The following is a 24,786-nucleotide window of genomic DNA, read 5'->3' as shown; positions in this document are numbered from 1 at the left end:
AAATATACACCTAAATCTGTCAGCAACCCAAATATCAGTCCACTGCATCACCCCTGCAGTGTAGGATTTCATCTCACCATCTTGTGTGGTCGTTTTAAAGCTCTTTTTTCACCTCATTCATTCATTCATTCATTCATTTAGTGGCCTCTTTTGTCCATCTTCCACATGCCCAGCCCATTCCCATTTTGACTTTCAATGAGGTGACATTTTCTGCATCTGAGAGTTGTTGAAATTGAAGGTAGGCAGGTCTTCGGATGTTTTTGTAAATGATTGAACGCTTCAAGAGTCACCGTGAAGAATTCTGGATCTTGATCTTAAATAAGCCTTTGTTTATAATTATATACATTTCTTACACTATAAACTAAGGTTAATAAAACATTCAAAGTGTTAAGTGTACAAACCTTAGAGTACAAACCATGTCACAATGTGGACACTGGAACCCCATGTGGAAAATATCTGCTGGCTACCTCCTATGGGGGCAGCAATACATCCGACTAGACGTCATTACAGATCGTTTACATCACTGTTTGACCCAAGATATTTTCTGTCTAACAGATGAAAAGACAAGAAATAAAACGCAGGTGAATGTTTAATTTAGGTTGTTTTATTTTAAGTTTAATGTTAATTCCATGCTGTGTTTCAGTAAGAACAATACAGATTCTGTATCTGTGGCTCCAGTCAGATATCCAGTAGTACAAATTAGCTTCAAGTTACACATACTGAACAAAAGAGAGAGAAATAGAAAGAGGGAGGGGGGAAAGGAAGAAATAAAATTTAAAAAAATTGAATTTGAACACATGCAGGCTTCTCATTATTTTGTTTGCTCGTTTTTAGACCAATGCCAATACAGACCTGCTTTCCGAGGTGGAAAATAAAAGGAAAAAGCAACAGGGTTCCTTCGGATTTTTAAAACTGCTACCAGCCATCTTCTGAAATCAGCAACAATGTGCGAAATACAGTATTTTAGCACAAAATACAGTCCAAAACACTACAAAACGTTACAATAACCACTAAGCTGTAAAAGTTTTACGTATTTTTTCTCCACATGGATATTCAAAATTTCGCCAACTTCCTTTTGGAAAAACTGTAACAGAAGATAACAACGAAGGGCACTTTTTTTAACGGGTGTTTTATTATTTTTTTTTCAACTTACATGCCCCCTTTCTTTTTTTTCTTTTTTTCCTCTACATCTGCAACTGATGGTTTCACTAACACAGAAATATTACAGCTCTTGCATCTAATTATAGTAGATGTTTTGGTAATAAAAGTTTTTAAATTTGTTTTAATTTTATAAGGAAAACAAAACAACCAAAAAAAAAAAAAAAAAAAACACAGCCAGAGAAAAATGCTGAAAAAAAAAAAAAAAAAAAAAAATGAAAATGAAAATAAAAAATAAAATAAAAAACAAAAAACGGAACAAAAGCAAATAAAGGGTGGTATCCTTATGAGTATCAAGACAGCTTGTACCAGGGGGAAAAATCCAGGGACTCTTTAGCTTTGCCTTTTAAAGATTAGTGTCTTTGTATAGACAGGTAATTAAAAAACAAAATGAAAAAAAAAACTAAAAAATGAACAAAAAAGAAACAAACAAAAGAAAAAAAAAAATCCGAAGAGGCCCAACAAGGGACTGCGCTAATCAGAGCCAGTGTGTAAAATCTGGATTCGGTGGCTCTCGCTGTGAAACTGAGGACTTGGACAGGGAGGGGAGGACGGGGCGGGGGGGAGGGGAGGGGGAGTGTCGGAGTGGATCTCGTTGGCTGTGACGTTTCACTGGTTTTCATCTTCCACATCTTGCAGTGCTTCTTTGTTCTGTTCTTCACCTTGAAAAAGACATGCAAGAATTAGCGCTTTGGTACTAGAGCCGGGCCTGGGGGGGCTCTGTCTGTGATGCAAGGGTGATCGACATGTGAGCTCTAGCGGGGCGAGGCGTCTGCACCCCCATTGTGCACGTTCCTCGTTCTAATATTTAATCGTAAGCCGACAGAAGGGGCATACGTCGTTAGATCACACTTGCGAGTCTGGCAGGTAGCGGTGCGTCTCGCACATTAGGAGTGCGGCAGTGAAGCGGTGCCAGCTGGTTGGGTGAGCATGTGGAGGATTGAAACATGTCCTGCGCTTACACGGCCTTCACACGTGCAGCCGAGCGGACAGGCTAGTCAGATGTTAGGAGAAGCATGTCCACCGACACCAACACAGCACACTCCCAAAGGTTTAAATCTAAATCCAAGGCTAGCACATGAACCGTAGACTGTGTCCGACGCCCTAGAACTTGTTTACTATGTGTACGCGTGGGCATAAAGGGCATTACATAATCTGTAGACCAGAGGAAAGTTGGGCCAGGAGATGAACAGTAGGTGGTCTACACTGAGGCCACCTTTCTCCCCTGCCTGGCTCATTGAATAGTGAATTACAGGAACTGTCGAAATGAAAACCTCGAACGAACCCAGTACAGTAACGAAGGGTAATGCATTTAATCGTTTATTTTCAGTTCAGATCCGTTCATTTTCGGTCTGCCAGTCTGTCTGCATTTAAAGGCAAGCTGTTCTGGCAGATGTCCACTTGCAACCCCGGCAGTCAAATCCACGCACGATCCAAATGCAACCCGCAGATGCATGGCACACATACTGTCGAGACACGTCTGCACAGGTCCAGTCAGCATCTTCTGCAGAATCGCCATCGCATCGATACGTTAAAACTGATTTCTCCTGAAGAGGTCTAACGGTTGACACCAATGACACAACGGCCACCGACAATAGAAACGTCTGCAAACCAAAGCCAAAAGGTGCATTCCCCCCCGGCATCTGGCGTCTCTGCTATGGAATGAGCAATAACCGCTGGTCAGTCTGATCAGAGCGAGCCAGGCCAGAAAGCCCAGCGAGGTACGAGCTCTCTGCGTACCGGCCACGATTACTTTCTACCCTGCATCAAAATGTACTCGTACCATGATCTCCCTTTCACGGTTCGCACAGTGCAATTATGCTCCTAGTCTGAATGCACAGCGGACGATTACGACAAGGTGGTCGCTGTCTGAAGTGCATTTTGGCAACGCTCGTGATTTCAGTGGAGGCTGTGAACACATTAAGCCATGCACAGTCAGCCAACCTGTCTACAGAACTAACACTAACAGAAGACCATTTAGCACGTTAAGCAAAATGCATTGTCAAATCTGCAGTATTTAATGTGACTGCGGTCTTCATAATCACAAACACTAAAAACCTGATTCAGAGTAAATGACTGGAGTATGATAACTGACTAGCATCTATACTCAAAAGCTTCCGTCAGTGACCAGGTCATTCACGTGTCACTGTGATTAAGAAAAATTGTGAACACACTAAGTTGTGCTTAAATTAGAAACTCAACGTAAGCATGCCCTATTCTCTACACCTTGCGATTAATAATCCATGCCAAACAAACCAAAACTGTAAAAAACAAACAACCTCTGAACAATAAAGACAGACACCACAGTTCTTCCATAACGTTAGAGATGACCAGGTGAAACCAAGATTGTAACATCTGGCCAGCCCTACAGGGCAAGCATGAACCAGAGTGAAGATGCAAGTGAGGAGTTAGTAGAGAAAGACAGCAGGAAAAATAAAAATGTAAGCTCAGAAAACACAAACAGGAAAATCACTTACAAAGTACAGTTTTTATGGGGAATGAACGGTTGTTTTTTTATCCTTTAGGAATCTATACAAAAAAAGGAATAAGAAGGAAAAAGAAAAAAAAAGAAAAGTGAAAGTGACATTAAAAGTGGAGTCAAAGGAAGCTTTGCAACAAGACATGGGTTAAGAGAACCCTATGAACAGAGAGGGAGACGCGCTCGGCCGAGGCAAAGCAGCCCTGCTGATTAATGGCAGAATGGTGTGGCAGTTAAAGCAGTCTGAATGTTGGGGAGGAAGTTTTGGTTAAAAAGGAAAAGGCTTGTTTTTATCTAGTACTCTTTTTTTGGATGGTTGTCATTGAGTCAGGATCACTATATTCTTCTATTGATCTAGTTTGTTCAAGCGTCACACATTGTAACATCAGCCAAACCAAGGCATTCGATGCATTTAATGCAAGAATCACATAAAACCATAAGAATGTAACTACTGCAGAAAATGTGTTGTATGAATGAAATGGCCCTAACGGCTTATATAGAAAACAGAATTATCCTGTTGCAGACCAGGGGTTCAGAATAGCCATGGGTAAGGTTTGTATATAAGATTTATTCATGAAACAAGGCTGAAGAAATTAAACTGGCACCAGAGCCTTTGAAATCTGAGCCTCTCACAATTTCCAGTTTAGTTTCTTTTACAAGCATGGAAACAGTGAGGCGCACAGGCCGACGAGCGTGAGAGAACTGGGCATTTCACAGACTGGCGTAACTTCTGTATATAGTGAAATGAGTCAGGGAGGGTGAGGAAGAGACTCATTATCTCTCAGTATCTTAAGGCATATAACCGAATCATGCCCCCCCGCCTGCCGGACCCCCGAAGAACAAGCACACTTACCATCACCCTGCATGTCTGAAGTCCATAGTGTCAGGTTATCACGTAACAACTGCATGATGAGTGTGGAGTCCTTGTAACTTTCTTCACTCAATGTGTCCAGTTCTGCAATGGCATCGTCAAAGGCAGCCTTTGCCAACCTGCATGGTTTTTGCAAGGGGAGAAAAACACAAACCGGGATATTTAATCACACTGTGCCTGTATAGGACTCCCAGTACAGTGCACATGGACAGCTGAAAAGAACGGGTCCAATTTAGTGACACAGTCGGTAAAAACAGCTGTCAGAAAATGCTTTTTCTTGATTTAATGTAAACATAACTGGCAAACTAACAGAACAGAAGCCATTCCGTACAGACATGCAGACTAAACCAATTACGACCAGCGCTGTGCCGCACAAAATCAGTCGCGGTCAGATTTCACTGTTGTACGAGTACAGATTGTAGAGACGGCACTTTAACAAGAAAGGCACCATTAGTCTTGTGATAAAGAGGAGGATCGCGTCGGACTCACCTGCACGCTCGGTCAGGGGAATTAAGAATTTCATAATAAAATACGGAGAAATTCAGGGCGAGACCCAAGCGGATAGGGTGCGTGGGTGGGAGTTCTGTCATTGCGATGTCGCTAGCAGCCTTGTAAGCTACCAAACTGTTTTCTGCCGCCTCCTTCCTGTCGTTCCCTGTAGCAAACTCTGCCAGATACCTGTGGTAGTCACCTTTCCTGAAAGAGAAAGACGGGTTTAGAATGATTCGCGCCCCCAAAACCCTCTCCCTCCTACTCCTCCCCACATCACACACTACTTATCCACAGCGGAGGGAATGTAATCAGATTGGGCGGTAACAGGATTTGGACGGTGTAGACTGGGATCGGATGCTCGTTCGGGATAGTCAAACGCTTCCGATAATTCAATTTAGTCGTAAGGACGGGTCTGCCGGACGGGCACATGTGCCAAAAGCTCAGATTCCGTCAGCAAATTCGCAAGCGTCCAAGCTGAGGGGCTGGTGCAGTCGTTTTTGGAAGATTAAGCAAACAAGATTCTTAAAACTGCAGACGACTTATTTTTTACTGCCTGTGCAATACCCAAGAAAGCTAATCTCCAGGGTGGGGTGATTTCAAGAAGCACTCCTCTTCCAATCGTCTAGCTCGACATACGTACATTTTGTAGTAGAAAACCTTGGACTCTCCGGTGTTTGCAGCTGGAATGAGGTGCTTGTCCAGTACATCCAGAATGTCGTTACAGATTGATTTTAGCTCGGTCTCAACCTTTATAAAAAATAAAAAAAAAGACATTTCAAAATTAAAAACTGCACAATCCATTACAATGCTACACAAGTGGAGATACAAAACAGTTTTGGTCACAAGTCACCTGACTGAACTCCTGACCAGGCCCATGTAAACATTAATAAATATACATGAACAGAAACCAATTTGTACTGCAGTGAAGATGGAGGTGAACAACTTAACCTTTGCAAACGAATGCGTGCGTCCCGAACCTCCCCGGACTTCCCCCTAGCAGTGTCACAGCTTTCGTCTTCCCCAATGGATTGTATGTGAAATGACTAGCATCATTTTTCGAGAGCCCCCATCCCACCCCAATTGGCGTCAGATCTTACCGTTTGCCTGTATTCCCGGATCATTTTTAATTTGTCTTCCCCGCCCTTGCTTTCTTCCTTCTGTTCAATACTGCTGATTATCCTCCATGATGCTCTCCTGGCTCCAATCACATTCTTGTATGCGACGGATAGTAGGTTCCTTTCTTCTACTGTTAATTCAACATCCATACCTGCTACCTTCTTCATGGACTCCACCATTTCTGTGTTAAGAGACGAGGACATAAATTGAGTCATGACATTTATTTCACATTGCATGGTGTAGGCCTAAATCAGAGGAAAATATTTTGATCAGTAACATCTACTGCTTATAGTGGTTATTCAGACCTTAAATGCTCATGTACAACAGTCAGGCAAAAGCATACAAGAAATCCCATTCATATTTCATATCGTGTGTCGGGAATGACGGAGCCAGTCTACGATTTGCTCGGTCACTTGCATTTCAAACCGTGACAGTTTCTAGGAATTCTCAAAACTACAGTATAAGAAGTGTGCATTGAAATGGGAAAATCCCACTACCACCACCATCAGTACAATAAAAACCTAGAATTGAATTAAAACCTATGTTAAAGTCAAGCATCCATTTATATTTCCAATCCAAGGAGTGCTCAGCAGGATCTTCAGCCATAAGAACCCAGAAAGGGTTGAATACAGGAGCCAGTGTTTGTTGAAAATAGGGGTACTTGCTTAAAGCCAAAATCAGCAAAAACATGAGAACAGGATGCATGCAAGTAAAATATTATTGGCATTCCTAAACAATGCTTTAAGATCCTAAATCCTGAAGAGTCAGAGCTGTGGCAGGTTTATTAGACTTAAGCCGCTACTGAGCACCTGATTAGTAAAAACACTTAGCCTAATGCATTTTTTCCTACACAAACACAGACCAGAATTTGCAGTACACTGCTCCATGAACTAATAGCCTAATGAAGGTAAAATAAAACATTTCAAAATACAATCTGCATGAAGCAAAAACATTTTATTTAGTATTATAAATGTTTTATGATTTACCGTGCAATCGTGGAAGGGAAAATCACCGTGCTATATGCATTTAATTTGTTGGTATTGACACTGTACTTCAGCAATTTTATACAAATTAATTTGAAATATATTATAATGGATTAAAAACAGATTTTACCACAATGTTTTATGTATGAATGGTACTTGATTCACAACTTAGGTCTGGGGGTGGGAAAGTCTTTTTTATTCCCACTAGTACTATCACAGTAGTAAGCATAGACAGCTGCTATAGTTTGTTTCTATTGAAGAATTTCAGAAAACATTTTCAAACTGATCTTTGATTTGAGGTAAACGGACAGTCAGAGCTCACACAGACCTACTGCTTCCATCTTAACCGCTACAAAAATAAAATACTGAAGCTTGGCCCCCCCAAAAAGGAAAATAAATTGACAGGTTTAAAACCGGTTAAATCTGCTCAAAGGACACATCAGCACAAGACTTTGCTTAAAGGAAAATAAAATCCAATGCATAAGACAGATAGTGTCTCCAAGGAAAAGTAAATCGCAGGCTCTTGGTGAAAGATAATGGAAAATCTAGGCTATGGATATTTAATGAGTTTAAAGGAGTGGCTGGAAAAGCAAATCTGGGTGTGTCAAGTCCTTTGTAGTCACAGCAATACTGTAAGCAACATAAGTGCCTCGATGGAAGAACAAATGAAAGGGTCATTAGACAGTGATGCGAGGTATTACAGCTGCACTGTGTCCGTGTCGAGCGAGTCGTAAGTTCGGTCATTGAGAATGGCCTGCGTGCCGATCGACGTGTATTCGGCGTGCATAAATCAAGGCCTTGCAAGCTTCACAGACTATAGGCTTTCCTTCAGATGTATCTTTCATTTAACCCCAGTTATACCAGAAAACAAAGTGCTTCTCAATGTGGGCTATCCCTGCAGCGCTCGTATTGAACGTGCAACAAACGTCATCCTTATCAACAGAAATCCACAATGAAAGCACTTGGGTTTAATTTCCAGACACTGCTATCATACAGTTAGCTGCAACCCGAGTGTCAGAACGGAAAGCACCGTTTCTTTTTTTTACAATAGGAAGACGTACTCTGTTCCTGCGTGTCAGTGTTGTGGTTTGATTGCACACTTTGTAGATGTTAGAAGAATTGTACTTGCTTTAGGGAGTCTGCTTTATTGTATCCATATAGATTCACTCAAAACAAACTCAGGGCTTATTTATGCCCTTATTGTCTACTTGTGCACACAGTCAATTGTGTAGTATAAAATCTGATGCAGTATTTAAAGAACACAAACTGAAAAACCAACTGGCAATATTTACAATTGGACTCTGTCTTTGTTCATAGTGCCAATGAAAAGCAAATTAGAAATTGTTATATTTCTTAAACCAACCTGGAAATTGTGGAGTGTATATTTAAATGCGAATACATCTCTAGCTTGTCTTGTGACATTGATACCATGTGTGTTGTAATGGCATATTAGATGTGTGACTTTTCAATAGCATAGTCTGACATCCAACACAATCAAGCAAAATGTACTCAGCCATTCATCAATCATGCTGTTGAACAACTCTGTAACCTGCACACACTAAACATCCTTTATTTACAGGTCACAATGAACACTGTGACCTTAACCCCCCCCCCCCCCCCCCCCGAGACATTTCAATTGATTTGGCAGGCTGTCAGCAAAACCAAGTAATTTAACAGATACAACTGGAAAGCTTCAAAACAGAGGCCTATCTATCCTTTACTAACACCCTCAAATACATCAAATAGTCAGGTTCCACAGATGCACCTATTCTAAAGGACTTATTGCAAGGAGCAGGTTTATAGATGGCTTGATTTATAGCTTAAAGCCAGGTTATCTGTCTGTGCAGCTCACCCTACTGAATGTGGAATTAAGTGGTTTAATGTCAGTGTGACTAGAATCAGCACTGCAGCTAAGATTTCCCACTTACTAAAAAAAGGCTTACTGTTCACTAATTTATGTAAAACAACGGGGCGGGGGGGGGCTGCTTGATTTACATAATAGGAGCCATCAGTTTCTAGAATGCATTACAAAAAGTGTCTAGGCTTTTAAAGCATTTAAGTGATTTTGCAGATTGTTTGGATTAAATTACATGAACCTATGGTTTTCAAAACAAAAAGTGAACAACTCCATTGGTAAGTATTCACAGGCATTTGTAATTATGGTAATAACAGAGCCTTATTAACACAATTAGTAAATGGTGTAAAATAATAAAGCTGTTAAGATCGGTGAACCACACTTCAGTCACTGTCAAGAATTGAAAACCAGTGAAGTACATATCCCCAGCAGGCCAAACACAGACAGGCAGGCTAAATGCAAGACATCCCTCTGAGCTGTTAAGGAGCTTTGTAGCCATGATTCATTTACTGTCCAAAAAGAAAATCATTTGTATTAATTTCTGCCAACTTTACAGCACTCTTGGTATTCAGCACATTAACACCATGGAATAACAGGTGATGTTTCCCAATATTTCACTAAACTAGGTTAAAACATTGATTATAACTAACCCTTTCACACAGAGCCAGCACGTCAAGTGGCCAGCAATGGCTCTTCAATGCAGACTACAAGTTCTGTGAACAGGGTACTACACCAATGCACTTACAGCAGACAAATGAGTAAGATGTATATTGAGATGCACAATAATTTGCTGACACCTAAGACTGAAAAAACACTTTGCTGCAAGTGCCCTGAATAAACTGCTCTGGTCGACTGCTTGGCCATTTTGAAGAAACATGACAGTGCAGACTTCAGAAAGGCATGATGCGTTTCTATTGACTGTGCTTGTTCGGAAAGCGTGCCCGGGTAATCACACAAATGCAAAGTGCCCAAGAGCATCTTATCTTGTGACTGGACTGCAATGTATTCTGTATTACTGACTATGGTAGAAAGAAAAACCTGAAAAATGGGGACAAATATTACAAATATCGTAGAAATCCAGTGGGGAAACTTACAGGCTAATGTAATGGAGACATTTCCTGAAAATAGTGCAATCAATATTCTAATCACTATTAAAACATCTTAAAAAATAAAAAAATCTTCAATTAGAAAAAAAGCTGTTAAATAGTTGTGGCTTTGGAATAAATAAGTTAAATCTGTAATGCCAAAATCTTGAAAGCCCATGGTTTTTGTATTCACAGCCAAGTCATGAAATGTTATGACAAACCTGGGCTGTCATCAGATTTTAAACACCTCACAGTGCACAACTGGACAGATGACATCAATGGATACAACACTATTAAGCTGTTTTCACACTATACCATCTATGCCTGGGTAGATGGACGGGGGGCGGCCAGCTCATCCCCAAGTTCAGCTTTGCTGGCATTCACATTAATGTTCTTCACCCCGGGATGGAAATCTCAACCGTGGTCTCTAGCAGGGGCACGTTCAAAGCACTTGATTTTCAACCCGGGGTCGCGCCGGGTTCAACGGTGTGAAAGCAGCTTTAGAGAGTTGAGCAAATGATCATTTAATTCCAGGTGGGCCTACATTTGCTGACTGCCCAGTCAAAAAATAAACATGCATCCCTGCAACACCTTCCACCGCAGCTGGTTTGCCATGCCCTTTGACCTTCAGCACCAAGCCAGTTACCAAGCAACCAAAAGGTCAGGGGAACCCGTAGGCTCGAAGCTTTCACTTGAGAAGCGTCTTAATTTAACTCCATGGAAGAACACATTGAGCTGCTTACTATCTCTCACTCATCTGCCCCAAAAGTACTCTGCAATAATATGTTGTAAGTCGTCCTGGATAAGAGCGTCTGCCAAGAAATAATAATAATAATAAACCCAATTACTTGTACTGAGCTCCAGAACAAGGCTACTTGGCAAATAAATAAACTGGCAACAAGCCCCCAGCAACCCCAGAAACTCAATTTGAGAGCATTTTAGTGGTAGTTCTCTGAAAACCTGTATGTGTACTGAACGAATGGTTCTTACCATGACCAACATATAGGCTAAGTCTATCAGAAATTGATGCCATTTATTGTTAAACAACCCATAAAGGCATATTATAGATCATTTAAGACTGTAAATTTGAAGAGGCAGTTTACACCACTGCACAGCTGAAGCTATTGCTGACAACAGGGTATTCTCTCGTGCCATTTTCATTTAGACAATTTGTTCAATCAGGCTTATGAGCCCTTCTTGTTTTTAGCACAAATGGCCAAATACATTGGACATTAAATGCCATAGTGCCATAGAGAAATACCATTTTCTCCTTTAAGCCTTGTCCCTTCTTCTCGGTAATCAATAACAAAGGATGGCTTGCATTAATTTATTATGCCGACATAATTCCATGGCTCTGCAGTTTAAGCAACTAAGTAGCTCATGTAAACAATGAAAAATTAAAAAAAAGGGTGCTTTATTAAATGCTATACCGATTGGTTCAATCACAAATCAAATCTTTCTTCCATATAATGAAATTAACTGAAGTTCACACTAGGGCCTATATAAGCATTACGTTAATACTAGTAGCTTGATATCTGTACATGAAGGTTAAACTTTATTAAAATCAGTATAATTTACATGGGGGTGTCTTAATGTCATTGTATGTATTTTGTCACTTTCACTTAAGACAGTTAAGTGACATTATAAAACATGATACTTTCACTTAAAACACTGATACTAATTAAACAGATAAAAACCAATATAACACCAAGTAATATGTAGTTTACTCAAACTGTGAGAGATCTATACATCTAGCGGTACATTAAACCTAAAATGTATGCCAAGAACTCAAGACATTTTCAGCCAGCAAAATGTCATTAAGTAGTTGTGTTTGGCCGTGTGCTTGCACTCCGCATTGGTCCTAATAAAGATTCAATTATGCCGAACTAATTACCAGGTTTGATTACCTGTAACGGCATGCTTTACTCACAAGTGAAAATACATATTAGTGGAACTGGCACCAGTGAAACAAACCTATTCAGTGTAGTTTTAAAAAACAAAACAACCCTCCCCCCACAAATGATTACAAGGCGACAGGGAAAAGATTAATTTCTGGAACTAAATTGGACACATGGAATTGAGGTCTTGGGAGTGAAATTCTTAAAACAATCTTACACCTTGATGGGGGAAAATTAAATTCTACTGCACAATACACATGTGATGCATCAATACACACTTCTGCTTTAATACATTAATTGAAGCAATAAGCACAAATCTTATTTAGCTGCTCCTTTTTACTTATCCCGAGAGGCTTCAGTGCAACAAGCTTCTTTATACACTAATCTGTCGAAGGTATTTAAGAATTTCTCAAATCAAGTCATACATTGTGTCGTTTCTATACGCATTACACTCTAATATGTTTTAAACCTTTAATGTTCTTAGCCGGGGTCCCAGATTAACAGCCCGTTGCAGGTTAACTTTGTGATCTCTAATATACATTCTGCTTATGGAGTCACGGAAGGTTATGGAAGCAAGGTGGAGGTCCCCTTAACCGCTACAAGAGGGAAAAGTGCATTCGATTTCATTCTGGTCGCAGGAAGCGCAAGTCCTCTACGTCGGTGCTTTCGTGGGGGCTGGATTAGTGTGGGATACAAATGCCTCTATTAAGAGCTCAAAATGGCATGGTACATTTCATGCCAAAAAAAAAACATCCCCTATCATTTCAAGCTTTTTATTTCCTTGACTGAGAAACCTTGTGTCACCTCCAGCTTAGGTCCAAAGCCATTACAGGTTACATATTAAATAAGCCTCTGGGGAGAAAACATAGCTTTTCAAGCTGTTAAGGCAAGCTGCTGCCTAATGTGATTAAGTCAGTGTTGAGTAGAGGTTCTGGATAGTCATAGTACTGAAGGATTTATATGGTTTATATTGTGATGTACAATCAATGGCTAAACGGTAATACTCCAGACAAAATGTCTCGCATACAAAGCGAAATTAACCCACAATCTATATAAATGCAGTGGAAGCCAACATATCGATCAAGTTGAGTGACGAAAGTCTTCCACACGGCTATGGTAAGTCTGACACTTTCTTTTGTCCTGTACAGACAAAGAGAAAGGAAAAAAGCAGTCTTGGAGGCGATACAATTGTTATTCTAATTTAGTTATGGCTAAACATGTCATTTTCTGTCTCTTTTATACATTAGCCTAGAGTACTGAACAATATTTTAAAAAGCGAGCATGATTTAAGGTTGTGCATTTAAGAATTATGCATTACAAAATTCCAACTGAAAAGTTTTCCCAATATGCCCTTTATATAATATATATATATATATATATATATATATATATATATATATATATACGGAACACTTGATCCATGTGAAGGAATTCTAACAAATTGCTTTAAGTGCATTCTTTACATGTTAGATCGGTCTGGGGGAGATTCTGGCCCACAATTTATACAGCAACTGTATTCTACCTGTATTGCATTAAATCACAAGTTACATTTTGGCTATGCCCAACTATACTGATCAGTGTCTATACTGAGACATCTGTATCACAAGTAAAAACACAGCAACCCTTAGACTTGTATACAAACCAAACTAACATTAAGTACTGTGCCAAGACAAAACGGGCTGTTACCCTCAATACTGGATTGACAGGAGACTTGAGGCTGATGCTCCTGCCAGAGTCCGGCCTACAGAAGCTGGTACAACAGATCGTCTACGAACTAAACCAAACAAGTACTTGTGCAAACATGCATAATTTCAAGTCTGGACAGGAGATTTAAAAGATCTAATGAAATGGCTAAAATTTGATGAAATGGCTAAAACTGAACTGGCTTCATTGTCCAAATTTGGATTTTGTTCCAACGGAGACAAAAGAAAAAGAAGCAATGGCGTCACAATTATTATTTGTTCAGGTTGACATACTTTACTGCTACTAAAATCCAGTAAATGCATGGATGTGAATTGGACCCTATTCTCTTGTAAGACAAAGATATTTTGCATGAGGAGAGTCACTTATTTGACACCAGTCCCAAGAGAGGCTTACAGATACTGAAAGCCAGGCTGGGAGACAGAACCGTGACTAAGATTCACAGAAGTTACCCATCGTCTTGTGTCTGTATTCTTCTGCCTTTTTCAGACGTTTATGAAATAACATTTAAATGAATAGCTGGGTTTTCTGTTGTCGTGTTTTCCTGTCATTTCTTTATAAACTCATTTCTCTTCCTGCCTTATACGTATTGCAGTAGGTCTTCTATCTTTGGCTAAAACATTCACAGAGCCAAGAAAGACTTTCCAAGTCAAGTGCTATATGGGAAAATCAAGCCAGATCGGTCCATTCAATAACCCAGGCTAACACACTGCAGAACTTTGTGAATAAGAAAGGGAGGAATGATTTATTCACTCTGGCTCACTGATCACACTAATACAATTGTACACATTAGCCAGATTACTCTTTCCGAGTAGAAAACCTGTACTTGAGCAGTAGAAAGTTATGTAACCAAATGTGTGCTTCTTATCCCCCGGGGCCATTATATATAAAAAGTCTAAACTGAGGCTGCACTTCAGAGCTATATATAACCTCAATCTTAAGGATGGTTTCACAAAGCCATAGTTCCCCTTTCACTGCTGTGTTTCCTTGAAACTACTCTTTTGGACACCTACTTTAGGGCATTACACATTCACACAGCTGTTCTTTCAAAGTAATTTCTGTTGGTGACTACTTGATAAGCAAATACATTGTTATTTTATATTATGTCAAGTCAAGGAAAGCCTTAAATTGGGCATTAAGGGTACTGGATACTGCATGGCAACACATTCAAACACCACAGCAACTCTCGAACACAAAGCCTTCACTTCCAGCTCCACACACAGACCTCTCTAATGGGAGGTTCAGTATCATGAATGTGTATGCAACGTAGATATAAATAAAGATATTTACCCACACACTGAAATACTTCCAAGGAAAAGGGACAAGACGCCCACTGCGTAGTAATCTGATCCACTTAGACCCAGCTGGATATTTGCCTTATTCCCCAGTGCACTAACACAAGCCATTTTAAATATTGATTTTCTGTGTTATTGGCCACAATGTGTATTAAGGCATCTAGACAGTAACACCTGAAATCAAATTGCAGTGCATTAAGAATCCTGGATATTATTTTGAAAAGGTTTCCTTTTAAGAGCCCATGAGATAGCACGAATCTGATCTAGGCAATCCCTGCTCATGTAATATCATTTATCTCAGCCAAGAGGAACAGGGAGCGGACGGGCTCAGCTGTCTTGTGTCATTCCCATTACTGACCAGCTACCAGCTGCCACACATGACGGATGCACCGCTGGAACCAGTAACTCATTAGCATTTCTCACTAATCATCATCGGGGCTTTTCATGGCTAAATTAAGACATTTCTTAACTTACATTCTCTGACTTATTAATATGCATCAATGAAAAACATCAAAGAAAGCACACAAACAAAAGAACTGGTGTCTTTGATTTGCGCCTGCACGATATTAAAACTCGGCCTCGGAGGTGTCTAGCTCGGTGCTGGCTGCTCTTCTGCACCGACACCCAGCGCTGCGGGAAGGTGCATTAAAGCCGATTGACAAACACAGGTGGGTATTTTAGTCTGAGCGCTTTTCCGACAGTGACATCGTGCTCCCCGCACAGGCCCAGTCCGACTCGGTCCCGGGCTCTGGCCCAGTAAACCGCCATACACAGCGACTCCCTGCGAAACACGTGTTCCCACCCAGACCCGAGGACCGCAGCCCTGGCGGTGTCCCTCTGGACCGGGTCCTGTGCGTCAGTAATCGCAATAAAAAGGAAAAGACTAACAGATCATTTGAAATGGTGTCCGTTGTCTAAAAGCGGGCACTTTATTTGAACATCCTTGGGGGGGAATATGAAATGAGACGCGTTTTTTCAGAGGGGGTGGGCAGGTTTGAAACAATAGCTGTGGTTTGTGAACACGCCTGGCAAAGCCTCCTGTTGTGCGGGGTGTGAAGTGCCTGGATGCCCCGCTCAACCAGCTCCCACACCGGGCTGCGGCGGCGGCCATAACGGTCTAATGAATGAAGTGTGCGGGCTGGACACGATTAGGGAGGAGCCGCCAGTGCTGCTCTCTCTTCAAACAAGAAAAGCCATTTGATTTTCAGTATTTACAGTGAGGTGGTCGTGATCCCCCACGGCCAGCGCTTTATTACCCGGATCATCCTCTAACTGGGGCCGGTCTCATTGTGTTAACTGCGCTGCCATGAGTAGCGAAATCACCGCCATCTTAACTACACAAAAACACCCCCTCCTCCCCTTTGCATTCAAATTATACAATATTGACCCCGCCATTAAAATACGCAATTTGGATTGAGCCCCGTCTCCAGCGCCACCACACCCACCCGGACACCCACCCGGGAACAAAGGCAGCGCGTCTCGCCGGTCCCTTCCTCGGACAGGGGGCGGAGGTGGATGCACGTTATATCCACCCATTAATAATGTGAATTTAAAGTCCGTACACACTGGACGATAATGACAACGCAGATCTATTGAATTGAGTGTATGGGCTGCCCAAATGAAAGCATCTTTAACCGAGACCTGAAAAATAAATCCGTTTCTTTGTTAGTTTGCAAATCATTTTATGCATCAATCAAACCCACCAAATGCAATCCTGCAAATCATGCACTAGCTTGCATCTGGTAGCACCCCCCCTACACCCGGAAAACGGGAATAATAATAATAATAATAATAATAATAATAATAATAAAAAAATATATATGTAGGCCTAAATGGTGATCAGTAATATAAAAAAAAATCCAACTTCTATTTAAAACCAAATCCCATTTCATCGTCGTCGCCATTTTGAACCACCCCCGGCAGTGACAGCCCTTTTCCCCGGGACCCTGCGCCAGTCCGGGGTCCTCACCGGGGCACGATCACCCAGTTCACCTTGATTGGCCATCTTTCAATCTCGGCGATGCGGCTCCATTGCTCGGGCTGCGCGTCCCTCCACGCCTCCCCGGAGACACGCCGGCCCCCTCCCCCACAGAGCGCCCCGACCCGGGTCAACAATGGACAAACCCCGTCTTGGGTCTAAATTCCTCCCATCCGGAGAAAAAGGCATCTCCACCCGCAAATGAAGACCCCGACTCGGGCCGCTGCGGTCCCCGACTGCCCCGCACTTTAACATTATCAACTATTGTTAGCCGCCATTTTATAAGCTGGCTTCAATTGTGTGCAATTCCCGTTAAAATGCACCGACCCTTCCCGAGCGAGGGCTGCGCATCTGCGGCCCGCACGGCTCAACGGCCTCTCCGCGCCATCCCCCCCCGCCCGAGGAGACCTTCATTTCGGGGCTGAACGGTTTCCCCCCCGCACCCCTTCCCTCAACGACACCCCGCTCCCACGACCACGGAGCCCGTCCGCCTCCAGTGGAAGTCTACCACCGCCCGCCATTTTGTCTCTCCCACGATCCCTCCGCGTCTCCATCTTCAGCCGGCGCTCGTCTCTCCCGGCCCCCCGCTAGAGGGAGGGTGGGGAAGGGCCTCGCCGCGGAAAACAGATTTATATATAGAAGTGGATGGACTGGACAGAGGGAGAGGGAGAGAGCCCCGCCGTGCTATTTCTGCCCGCTCTTACCGTCGTATCTCTCAGCCTGCTCGGCCAGCTTGGCCTGGTACACTAAATCCTCTCGATCTCCCATGGTTCTCGGAGCCGGTCTGGCGTGGTTCTGCGGGCGGAGGGAAGAGGCTCGGTTGCGGGGTGAGTCTGTCTATCTCTGTCGGCGGTTCCTGACGGAGCAACAGCAGCTGGAGCGGCGTCCCCACTCAACCGGTAGCACTGGACTAAAGATGGCGACGGAACTCCATCCGGGAAACTAAGCCAGTCCACCACCACCACCCTCCTCCCCTCTCTCTCTCTCTCTCTCTCTCACTCACTCAGTCAGTCTCTCTCACTCACTCAGTCAGTCTCTCTCTCTCTCTTTCTTTCTCAGTCACTCTTTTCTCTCTCACTCACACTGTTTTCTCTTTCCCTCTATTTTCTCTCTTTTCTCTTTTTTTTCTCTTCCCCCCCCCCCCCTCTCTCTCTCTCTCTCTCTCTCTCTCTCTCTCCCCTCCCTTCTTGCACCAAGTCGCCGCTATGGCAACAGCTCCATGGCAACCCCAGAGCCGTGGGGGGGCTGCGCGCTGGTGTGAGTAGCAGTGGTGCAGTGTTGTAGTAGAGGAGGCGCAGCTGGGTATTCGCAATGGACACGCTTATTAGCGGGGATGTGGTCTGTCCCGAGCAGTGTGATTGAGAGCCGCGGAACGGGGGGCTTGTGACGTGATGTTCTCGAATGCTGGGTGGAATTCGACTGTATATTTCTCCCCCAGAATTATTCCCCCCGACTGCACTGGCAGATAATGAGGTCTTACCCACCGTGGTGTTACACTGAGGGGTTTCTGCTGCGTGGGAGTCACAGCAGCTACACCGGTGTCGTGTGATTTACACACACACGTGCTCACGAACCACAATACAGGCAAACGAAGCTGGTCTTGTGATGGTTGTGTCTGGCCTGAGGACACCCTCAAATAAGGGAACGCAGTGCAAGGGTATTGTCCTGTTGTGTCCATGTGTTTATTTGTGCAATGCAACCCCCCACAGTTAACAAAACATCTTGGCTTTCACTAACTAGACTGCTTGAAGTGAAGCACCCTATAATTTATCAAAACAATGCCAGGTTACTCCATAACACTCTCAGTAGGCTGTGCTGTTGATAGGAACAACAAGGCTTGGTTTTAAGACGTCTTCTGCTTTACTGGTTGCTAGTTTCTGTAGTCATAAACAACCAATAACCATTTTAAAGTTTATTGATAAACTAAAAGAGAGAAAAAAGGACAAAAAGCTCTCAATCAAAACACCACAGCTGTACTAGGATGTGTTTTAAAATCGAGGGCATTTTAAATAAAACAATCCAATTAAACAGCGCTTGCTTGGTAGCTGTTACTTTTGCATCATCCTTTTCATACAAAACCATGAATGCTCACTAAGGGCAGTTGTGCCACCTTTTCATTTGACATACAACAAGAGAAATGGACACGATTCGCATTTTACATAAAACATAACAAAGGTCCTTTGTACGAAGAGGTTTAGTTGACATCTGGGTCGCTGAAAAGAAAAGAAAAAACATAACAATACTTTGATGCGTGGCATTATGCAAAAAGTAAAGTGTGGCTTCATGAACAAAACGACCAATTCTCTAAAATGGGTTTTGTTTAAGTTTGCATAAATGTATAACAAACCAGTATTTGCATGTCCACATCTTGAGGTTTAGGCTTTCATATGAAGTGGACCTGTATGCAGTTATTGCAGGATTTACTTTCTCATTTCTCTTTGTTTGCATTATTCTACTAAGAACATCCTCAGGCATTTTTTGTCTGTTTTGGTACGTCATCAACAGAACTGAAGTCCTGCGTTTCTGCAGCTTCTTCAACCCAGATTATACCTAAGAAAGCGCATAGCAGCACCGGTCAATATTAAGTAGAGATGTGTCTGCTAAATTGTGTTTCTCGGACAGTAACGACGAATAGGTGAAATGCTGAGTCCTTGCCCTCCCCGCTCAACATTGCCCAGCGTTGCGCTCGTGAGGGGCGGGCTGCTCGCTCTGTACTCCCCCCAGGGTTTTGACAGCACAGTTCTAGACAGTTATGGTTCTTTTAGCTTGGAATACAAATAAGGAACCTGAACAGCTGAGACGCAAGAAGGACTCCACCCCCCCAGCTCTCGCATGATACCTCTTGACACAGATATTAAATTGTAACCCAGGCATGTGTGTGGCAACAAGGCAAACATTTCCCCCAGCAACACAAATTACGCTGTTTTGCATTTCGGCTCCCCAGCTGCGTCCAGAAGGGGTCCTTCAATACCCAACGTCACAGGGGAAATAAAGTCCGTTCTTATATCTTGACTGAACTGACTGCCCTGAGCTGAAAGCCCCCTTTCCTCTCTATCCGGGAGGTTAAATATTACACTGTCAATAACTGTGACCTTTACACTGTAGGTCCTGCAAAGAGAGGACGCCAGGCAAAACGTATCTGGGGCTGAACGATTACACGGTTTAATTGTGGAATCAAATGAATCGTATTTTGTGATTGCTGTGCTTGTTGTGTCTGGCACGCTGAATATCGCGCAATCTGTTTTACAGAAGATACTCTGGAAAACAAATATTATGCCATATCATTGAGAAAATGAACAAATAATATCCCACACGCAACACAGTCTGCATGTTCTGCAAATTGATTTTTCATCCAGCAATCGTTGATACACATCGATCAGCCATAACATTATGACCACCGACAGGTGAAGTGAGTAACACTGATAATCTCGTTATCATGGCACCTGTCAGTGGGTGGGATATATTAGGCAGCAAGTGAACATTTTGTCCTCAAAGTTGATGTGTTAGAAGCAGGAAAAATGGGCAGCGTAAGGATCTGAGCGACTTTGACAAGGGCCACATTGTGATGGCTAGACGACTGGGTCAGAGCATCTCCAAAACTGCAGCTCTTGTGGGCTGTTCCCGGTCTGCAGTGATCAGTACCTATCAAAAGTGGTCCAAGGAAGGAAAAGCGGTGAACCGGCGACAGGGTCATGGGCGGCCAAGGCTCACTGATGCACGTGGGGAGCGAAGGCTGGCCCGTGTGGTCCGATCCAACAGACGAGCTACTGTAGCTCAAACTGCTGAAAAAGCGAATGCTGGTTCTGATAGAAAGGTGTCAGAACACACAGTGCATCGCAGTTTGTCGCGTATGGGGCTGCGTAGCCGCAGACCAGTCAGGGTGCCCATGCTGACCTGTCCACTGCCGAAAGCGCCTACAATGGGCACGTGAGCATCAGAACTGGACCACGGAGCAATGGAAGAAGGTGGCCTGGTCTGATGAATCACGAGTTCAAGGTGTTGACTTGGCCTCCAAATTCCCCAGATCTCAATCCAATCGAGCATCTGTGGGATGTGCTGGACAAACAAGTCCGATCCATGGAGGCCCCACCTCGCAACTTACAGGACTTAAAGGATCTGCTGCTGACGTCTTGGTGCCAGATACCACAGCACACCTTCAGAGGTCTAGTGGAGTCCATGCCTCGACGGGTCAGGGCTGTTTTGGCAGCAAAAGGGGGACCTACATGATATTAGGCAGGTGGTCATAATGATATGGCTGATTGTTGTATAAATATATGCTGGATTAAGGCCTCCCAATATGTCTATTGCTTTTTATTTTTAATATTTGTCTTGTCACCCTTTTGTGGGGTGTACGACTCCAAACGAAACTATTAAATGCATAGGGCCATAATGAACCTTTTATCCATTAAGAAATTGAGCAAAGAACATAAGAACATAAGAAAGTTTACAAACAAGAGGAGGCCATTCGCCCCATCGTGCTCGTTTGGTGTTCATTAATATCTAAGTGATCAAGGATCCTATCCAGTCTGTTTTTGAATGTTCCCAAATTGTCTCTTCAGCCACATCGCTGGGGAGTTTGTTCAGATTGTGACGCCTCTCTGTGTGAAGAAGTGTCTCCTGTTTTCTGTCTTGAATGCCTTGAAGCCCAATTTCCATTTGTTTCCCGGGTGCGTGTGTCCCTGCTGATCTGGAAAAGACTTTGATCAAGTCCCCACGTAGTCTCCTCTGTTCCAGGGTGAAAAGGTTCAGTTCCTCAGTCTCTCAGTAGGACATTCCCTTCAGACCTGGAATAAGTCTGGTTGCTCTCCTCTGAACGATATCTTTCTTGAAGTGTGGAGCCCAGAACTGTCCACAGTATCCAGATGAGCTCTAACTAGTGCATTGTACAGTCTGAACATCACTGCCCTGGTTCTCAATTCTACACTTTTGACAAAACTTTTTTATTGCTTCCCCACATTGTCTGGATGGAGAAAGTGAGGAGTCCACGTAGACTCCTAGGTCTTTCTCATGCGTTACTTCATCTAGTTCTATTCCTCCCATAGTGTCATTATAGTGGACATTTTTGTTACCTGCATGTATTACCTTGCACTTGTCCACATTGAATTTCGTCTGCCAGGTGTCGGCCCACAACTGAATATTATCCAAAGGACACTGTTCATTGTGACCTCAATTTGTTTGAGAGTGTAGCTCTTCTGGCTCGGTGTCGGAACAACCCTTACAGATAAATATCAGTCACGAAAAGAGTTTATTTCAGGAGTGAGGGGGAACGTATGTAGGTCTGAATCTGTGCTGTTAAAGGTGCTGTGATCTTTGACATTCATTGCCCAGGAGAGTAGTTCAGCTGTCATTATGATGTCATACTGTACCTAAAATGGTGGAGTGCTAAGCCCAATTGATGACCCAGGCTTCGGTTTGGTTCCTTTGGAAAACCAACACAAAGTTAATTTAGTGTTTCACAGCCCCGTTCTTGGGCTGCTTTGTGCCACGAAGCCAACTGCTATGGCAACAGAAGAGGATGTGACGTAAACAGTGTCCAAGCGGCAGTCGGGGCAAACTAAACAAGTGTATCCCCCCCCCCAGGCAGCTGTGGAGTGTGTGCTTCACAAAAAGGAAAATGATAGCAGCGCACGGTCGATCTGCAAGACAAGCACACAAGACAAACCAGCAGGGCATGAGCAATGTCAGATCTAGATTTGTGTCATACAGAACCGCAGAGCATCTTGGGAAGGGATGAAAAACTAAAATCACAGCTAGAACGTGATTGGCTTGGCTGAAATTATAGCTTGTATTTAAAAAATAAAAATATGGATGAATCTATTTCTAAAGCTCTGTACTAAAATGTTCCGAATTGTAACTGACCCAATGTAACAGCTGCTGCCCTCTAGAGGATCCTAATTTAAATTATCCTAAATGAGTCCAGCTCTTATAGAGGAGGTAGTCATGGACTGTGGATCATCATAATAATAATAATACAGTGGTTTCGACAGGCCAAATAACTTTATAATCACTATTTATATGTATAGGCTTATACATGTACATTTATACACCTTCCTAGCAATTGTATTGGGGCAACAGATATATTATTATTATTTTTATTTCTTGGCAGATATATGCAAAAGAAAAAACAGCTGTTCACAATAGATATTAATGAGTGCATGCTTGAAAACAGAGGTCGGGTCAGCGAGCCGTGCGATGATTTCATGACCCCTCTCCCTGACCCGTGCTTCCTGCTGCGTGACATCCCTTAGTGCTGGCAGATGTTCCCGTTCTCACTGACTTCCATCCAGGCACTGACGTTTACAATACACACCAACAGTCAAGGGGACCACGGCCCCGGTCCAAATCATCAGGAGATATACCATGTTTTTATGTAGTAGTGTATTTCTATTCTCTTGAATGCCTTAGCAAATACATGTAAAAGCTTTCCAACATAAAAAATACATTGATTAGGTCATTTCTTTTACTAGGGGTGAGCAGAACACAGCATTCATTACATTTTTACCTTGGCCCATATAATAGTTTTTTTCCAGGGTCTTCTTTCTCCATTTACACTTTGGGATTTAAGTGGTTTGTTACCCCCCACACCCACTGAACCCCCAGTAGGGTCCTTTCCATCCTTGCAGACAGGTGACCTCTGACACAGAGCCCATGCTGCTCACCGCGCTAAAGGTGCCCCAGTTCCTGCAGCCCGAATCTAGGACAGCAGGCCGAGCTGTGCGCTAACCACCACCCGTTGGCCTCTTTTTCTCTCCACGGATCCTTCCCTCCTGTGCCGTGATGAAGAGGCTCAGCTGGAAGAAAGGACGGTGAATACACTGTACAGTTAGTGCTCGAGGAGAACTACTATTACATCAGTTATGAGGGTCACTGGTTTATGGCAGAACGTACTATATAAACTATAATATATATTGTGATAAAACCACAATCACAAAATGACAGATTCATACCATTTATTCAGGTTACTTTATGATGTACAATATGTCGGAGTCTTCCAATTTGTGTTGCAACTGTGTCGCTCTGTTCTGTGCTCACCTCTGTTGCAAATACTGTCACAAGGTTATGGGGATTAGCTGCGACTCTCCACATTTCTGGCATTGACGTGCATCTATATATATACAAAGACAGGAGTGTTGAAACGCATAGCTTGTCAGAAATAAAATGAAACTTGATTATGGAAGAAAGGAACCTGTGAAAGTAAAAGTGACTTGAACTAAGACATTTCAGATTTATTACAGTCAAGAATATAGAGTACATCTTGCCTTTGCTTTTATTCCAACAGAGATCAGATGAAGCTCCACATCTCAAAATCAAGGACACTGACCTGTAGTTAAGAATGTAATCCTAGTGAACCTTTACCTTCTACTAGTTCTTGCAAAGCTACCCGGGTCTTTCTGAAACACACGTTGATCTCATCAGTACAGTACTGCGTCGCATTTGCATTCAGCCTGTCAGCAGTACAAGAAGCTAGGGCAATGGGAAAGGGAGAGGCGGGGGGGTTGTCCTTGAAACATTACATCCTTGCGCAGCAGGATATTAGTTTTGTTTTGTTTTCTTCTCAGTCTGAGATTCCTAGTCGGATCAAACCAATGCAACAAGGACACCCCCCCCCCCCCCCCCGCAATTCAGACAGAGCAACATCTCTGAATGATACCGAGTGGCCAGTTCTGTGGACACACCCCCCCACAGGCAGTACGTGCTCCTGCAAGTGCTTACTTGGACAGAAGATGAATAATGAAAAAGCAAGGTGATGTTTAGGGCAGATTAGTAGTAGTATCGTTTTTATTACTATTATTCATTACTAGCACTGTTGTTCTGACGATTGTTATTGATTTGAGGATTGTTTTTAGTGTCCTAGGAGGGAAGAATTGGATCCAT

General features: G+C 42.8%; 1 protein-coding gene and 1 long non-coding RNA gene across 2 annotated transcripts; both read right to left on the bottom strand.

The window, feature by feature from the left end:
• Positions 1-582: 582 nt before the first annotated feature.
• On the bottom strand, positions 583-17,837 carry ywhae1 (tyrosine 3-monooxygenase/tryptophan 5-monooxygenase activation protein, epsilon polypeptide 1). Its single transcript, XM_066696234.1, has 6 exons — positions 17,616-17,837; positions 6,098-6,297; positions 5,641-5,747; positions 4,998-5,204; positions 4,491-4,627; positions 583-1,820 (listed from the first exon to the last, which is right to left on the bottom strand). Exons 1-6 carry the CDS (start codon positions 17,677-17,679, stop codon positions 1,768-1,770), a joined length of 768 nt encoding a protein of 255 aa, XP_066552331.1. The 5' UTR covers positions 17,680-17,837; the 3' UTR covers positions 583-1,767.
• Positions 17,838-22,989: 5,152 nt separating this feature from the next.
• LOC136718165 (uncharacterized) lies at positions 22,990-24,404 on the bottom strand. The gene is made up of 3 exons (XR_010805261.1): positions 24,268-24,404; positions 23,944-24,016; positions 22,990-23,702 (listed from the first exon to the last, which is right to left on the bottom strand). It is a non-coding gene; the product is annotated as an uncharacterized LOC136718165 (long non-coding RNA).
• Positions 24,405-24,786: the final 382 nt, after the last annotated feature.

The sequence above is a fragment of the Amia ocellicauda genome, chromosome 22 (assembly GCF_036373705.1).
Source record: "Amia ocellicauda isolate fAmiCal2 chromosome 22, fAmiCal2.hap1, whole genome shotgun sequence".
In the NCBI taxonomy this organism is placed as follows: domain Eukaryota; kingdom Metazoa; phylum Chordata; class Actinopteri; order Amiiformes; family Amiidae; genus Amia; species Amia ocellicauda.
The sequence above is the reverse complement of the archived record's forward strand: the minus strand, read 5'-3'. Positions and strand labels throughout refer to the sequence as shown.

Excerpts from the sequence above, each read along its gene's own strand:
- ywhae1 (XM_066696234.1), bottom strand. The coding sequence starts at position 17,679 with ATGGGAGATCGAGAGGATTTAGTGTACCAGGCCAAGCTGGCCGAGCAG. Across the intron at positions 5,748-6,097 it reads TCCGGGAATACAGGCAAACG|GTTGAGACCGAGCTAAAATC; the intron begins GTAAGATCTGAC and ends TTTTTTATAAAG. Across the intron at positions 4,628-4,997 it reads TCCCCTGACCGAGCGTGCAG|GTTGGCAAAGGCTGCCTTTG; the intron begins GTGAGTCCGACG and ends AAAACCATGCAG.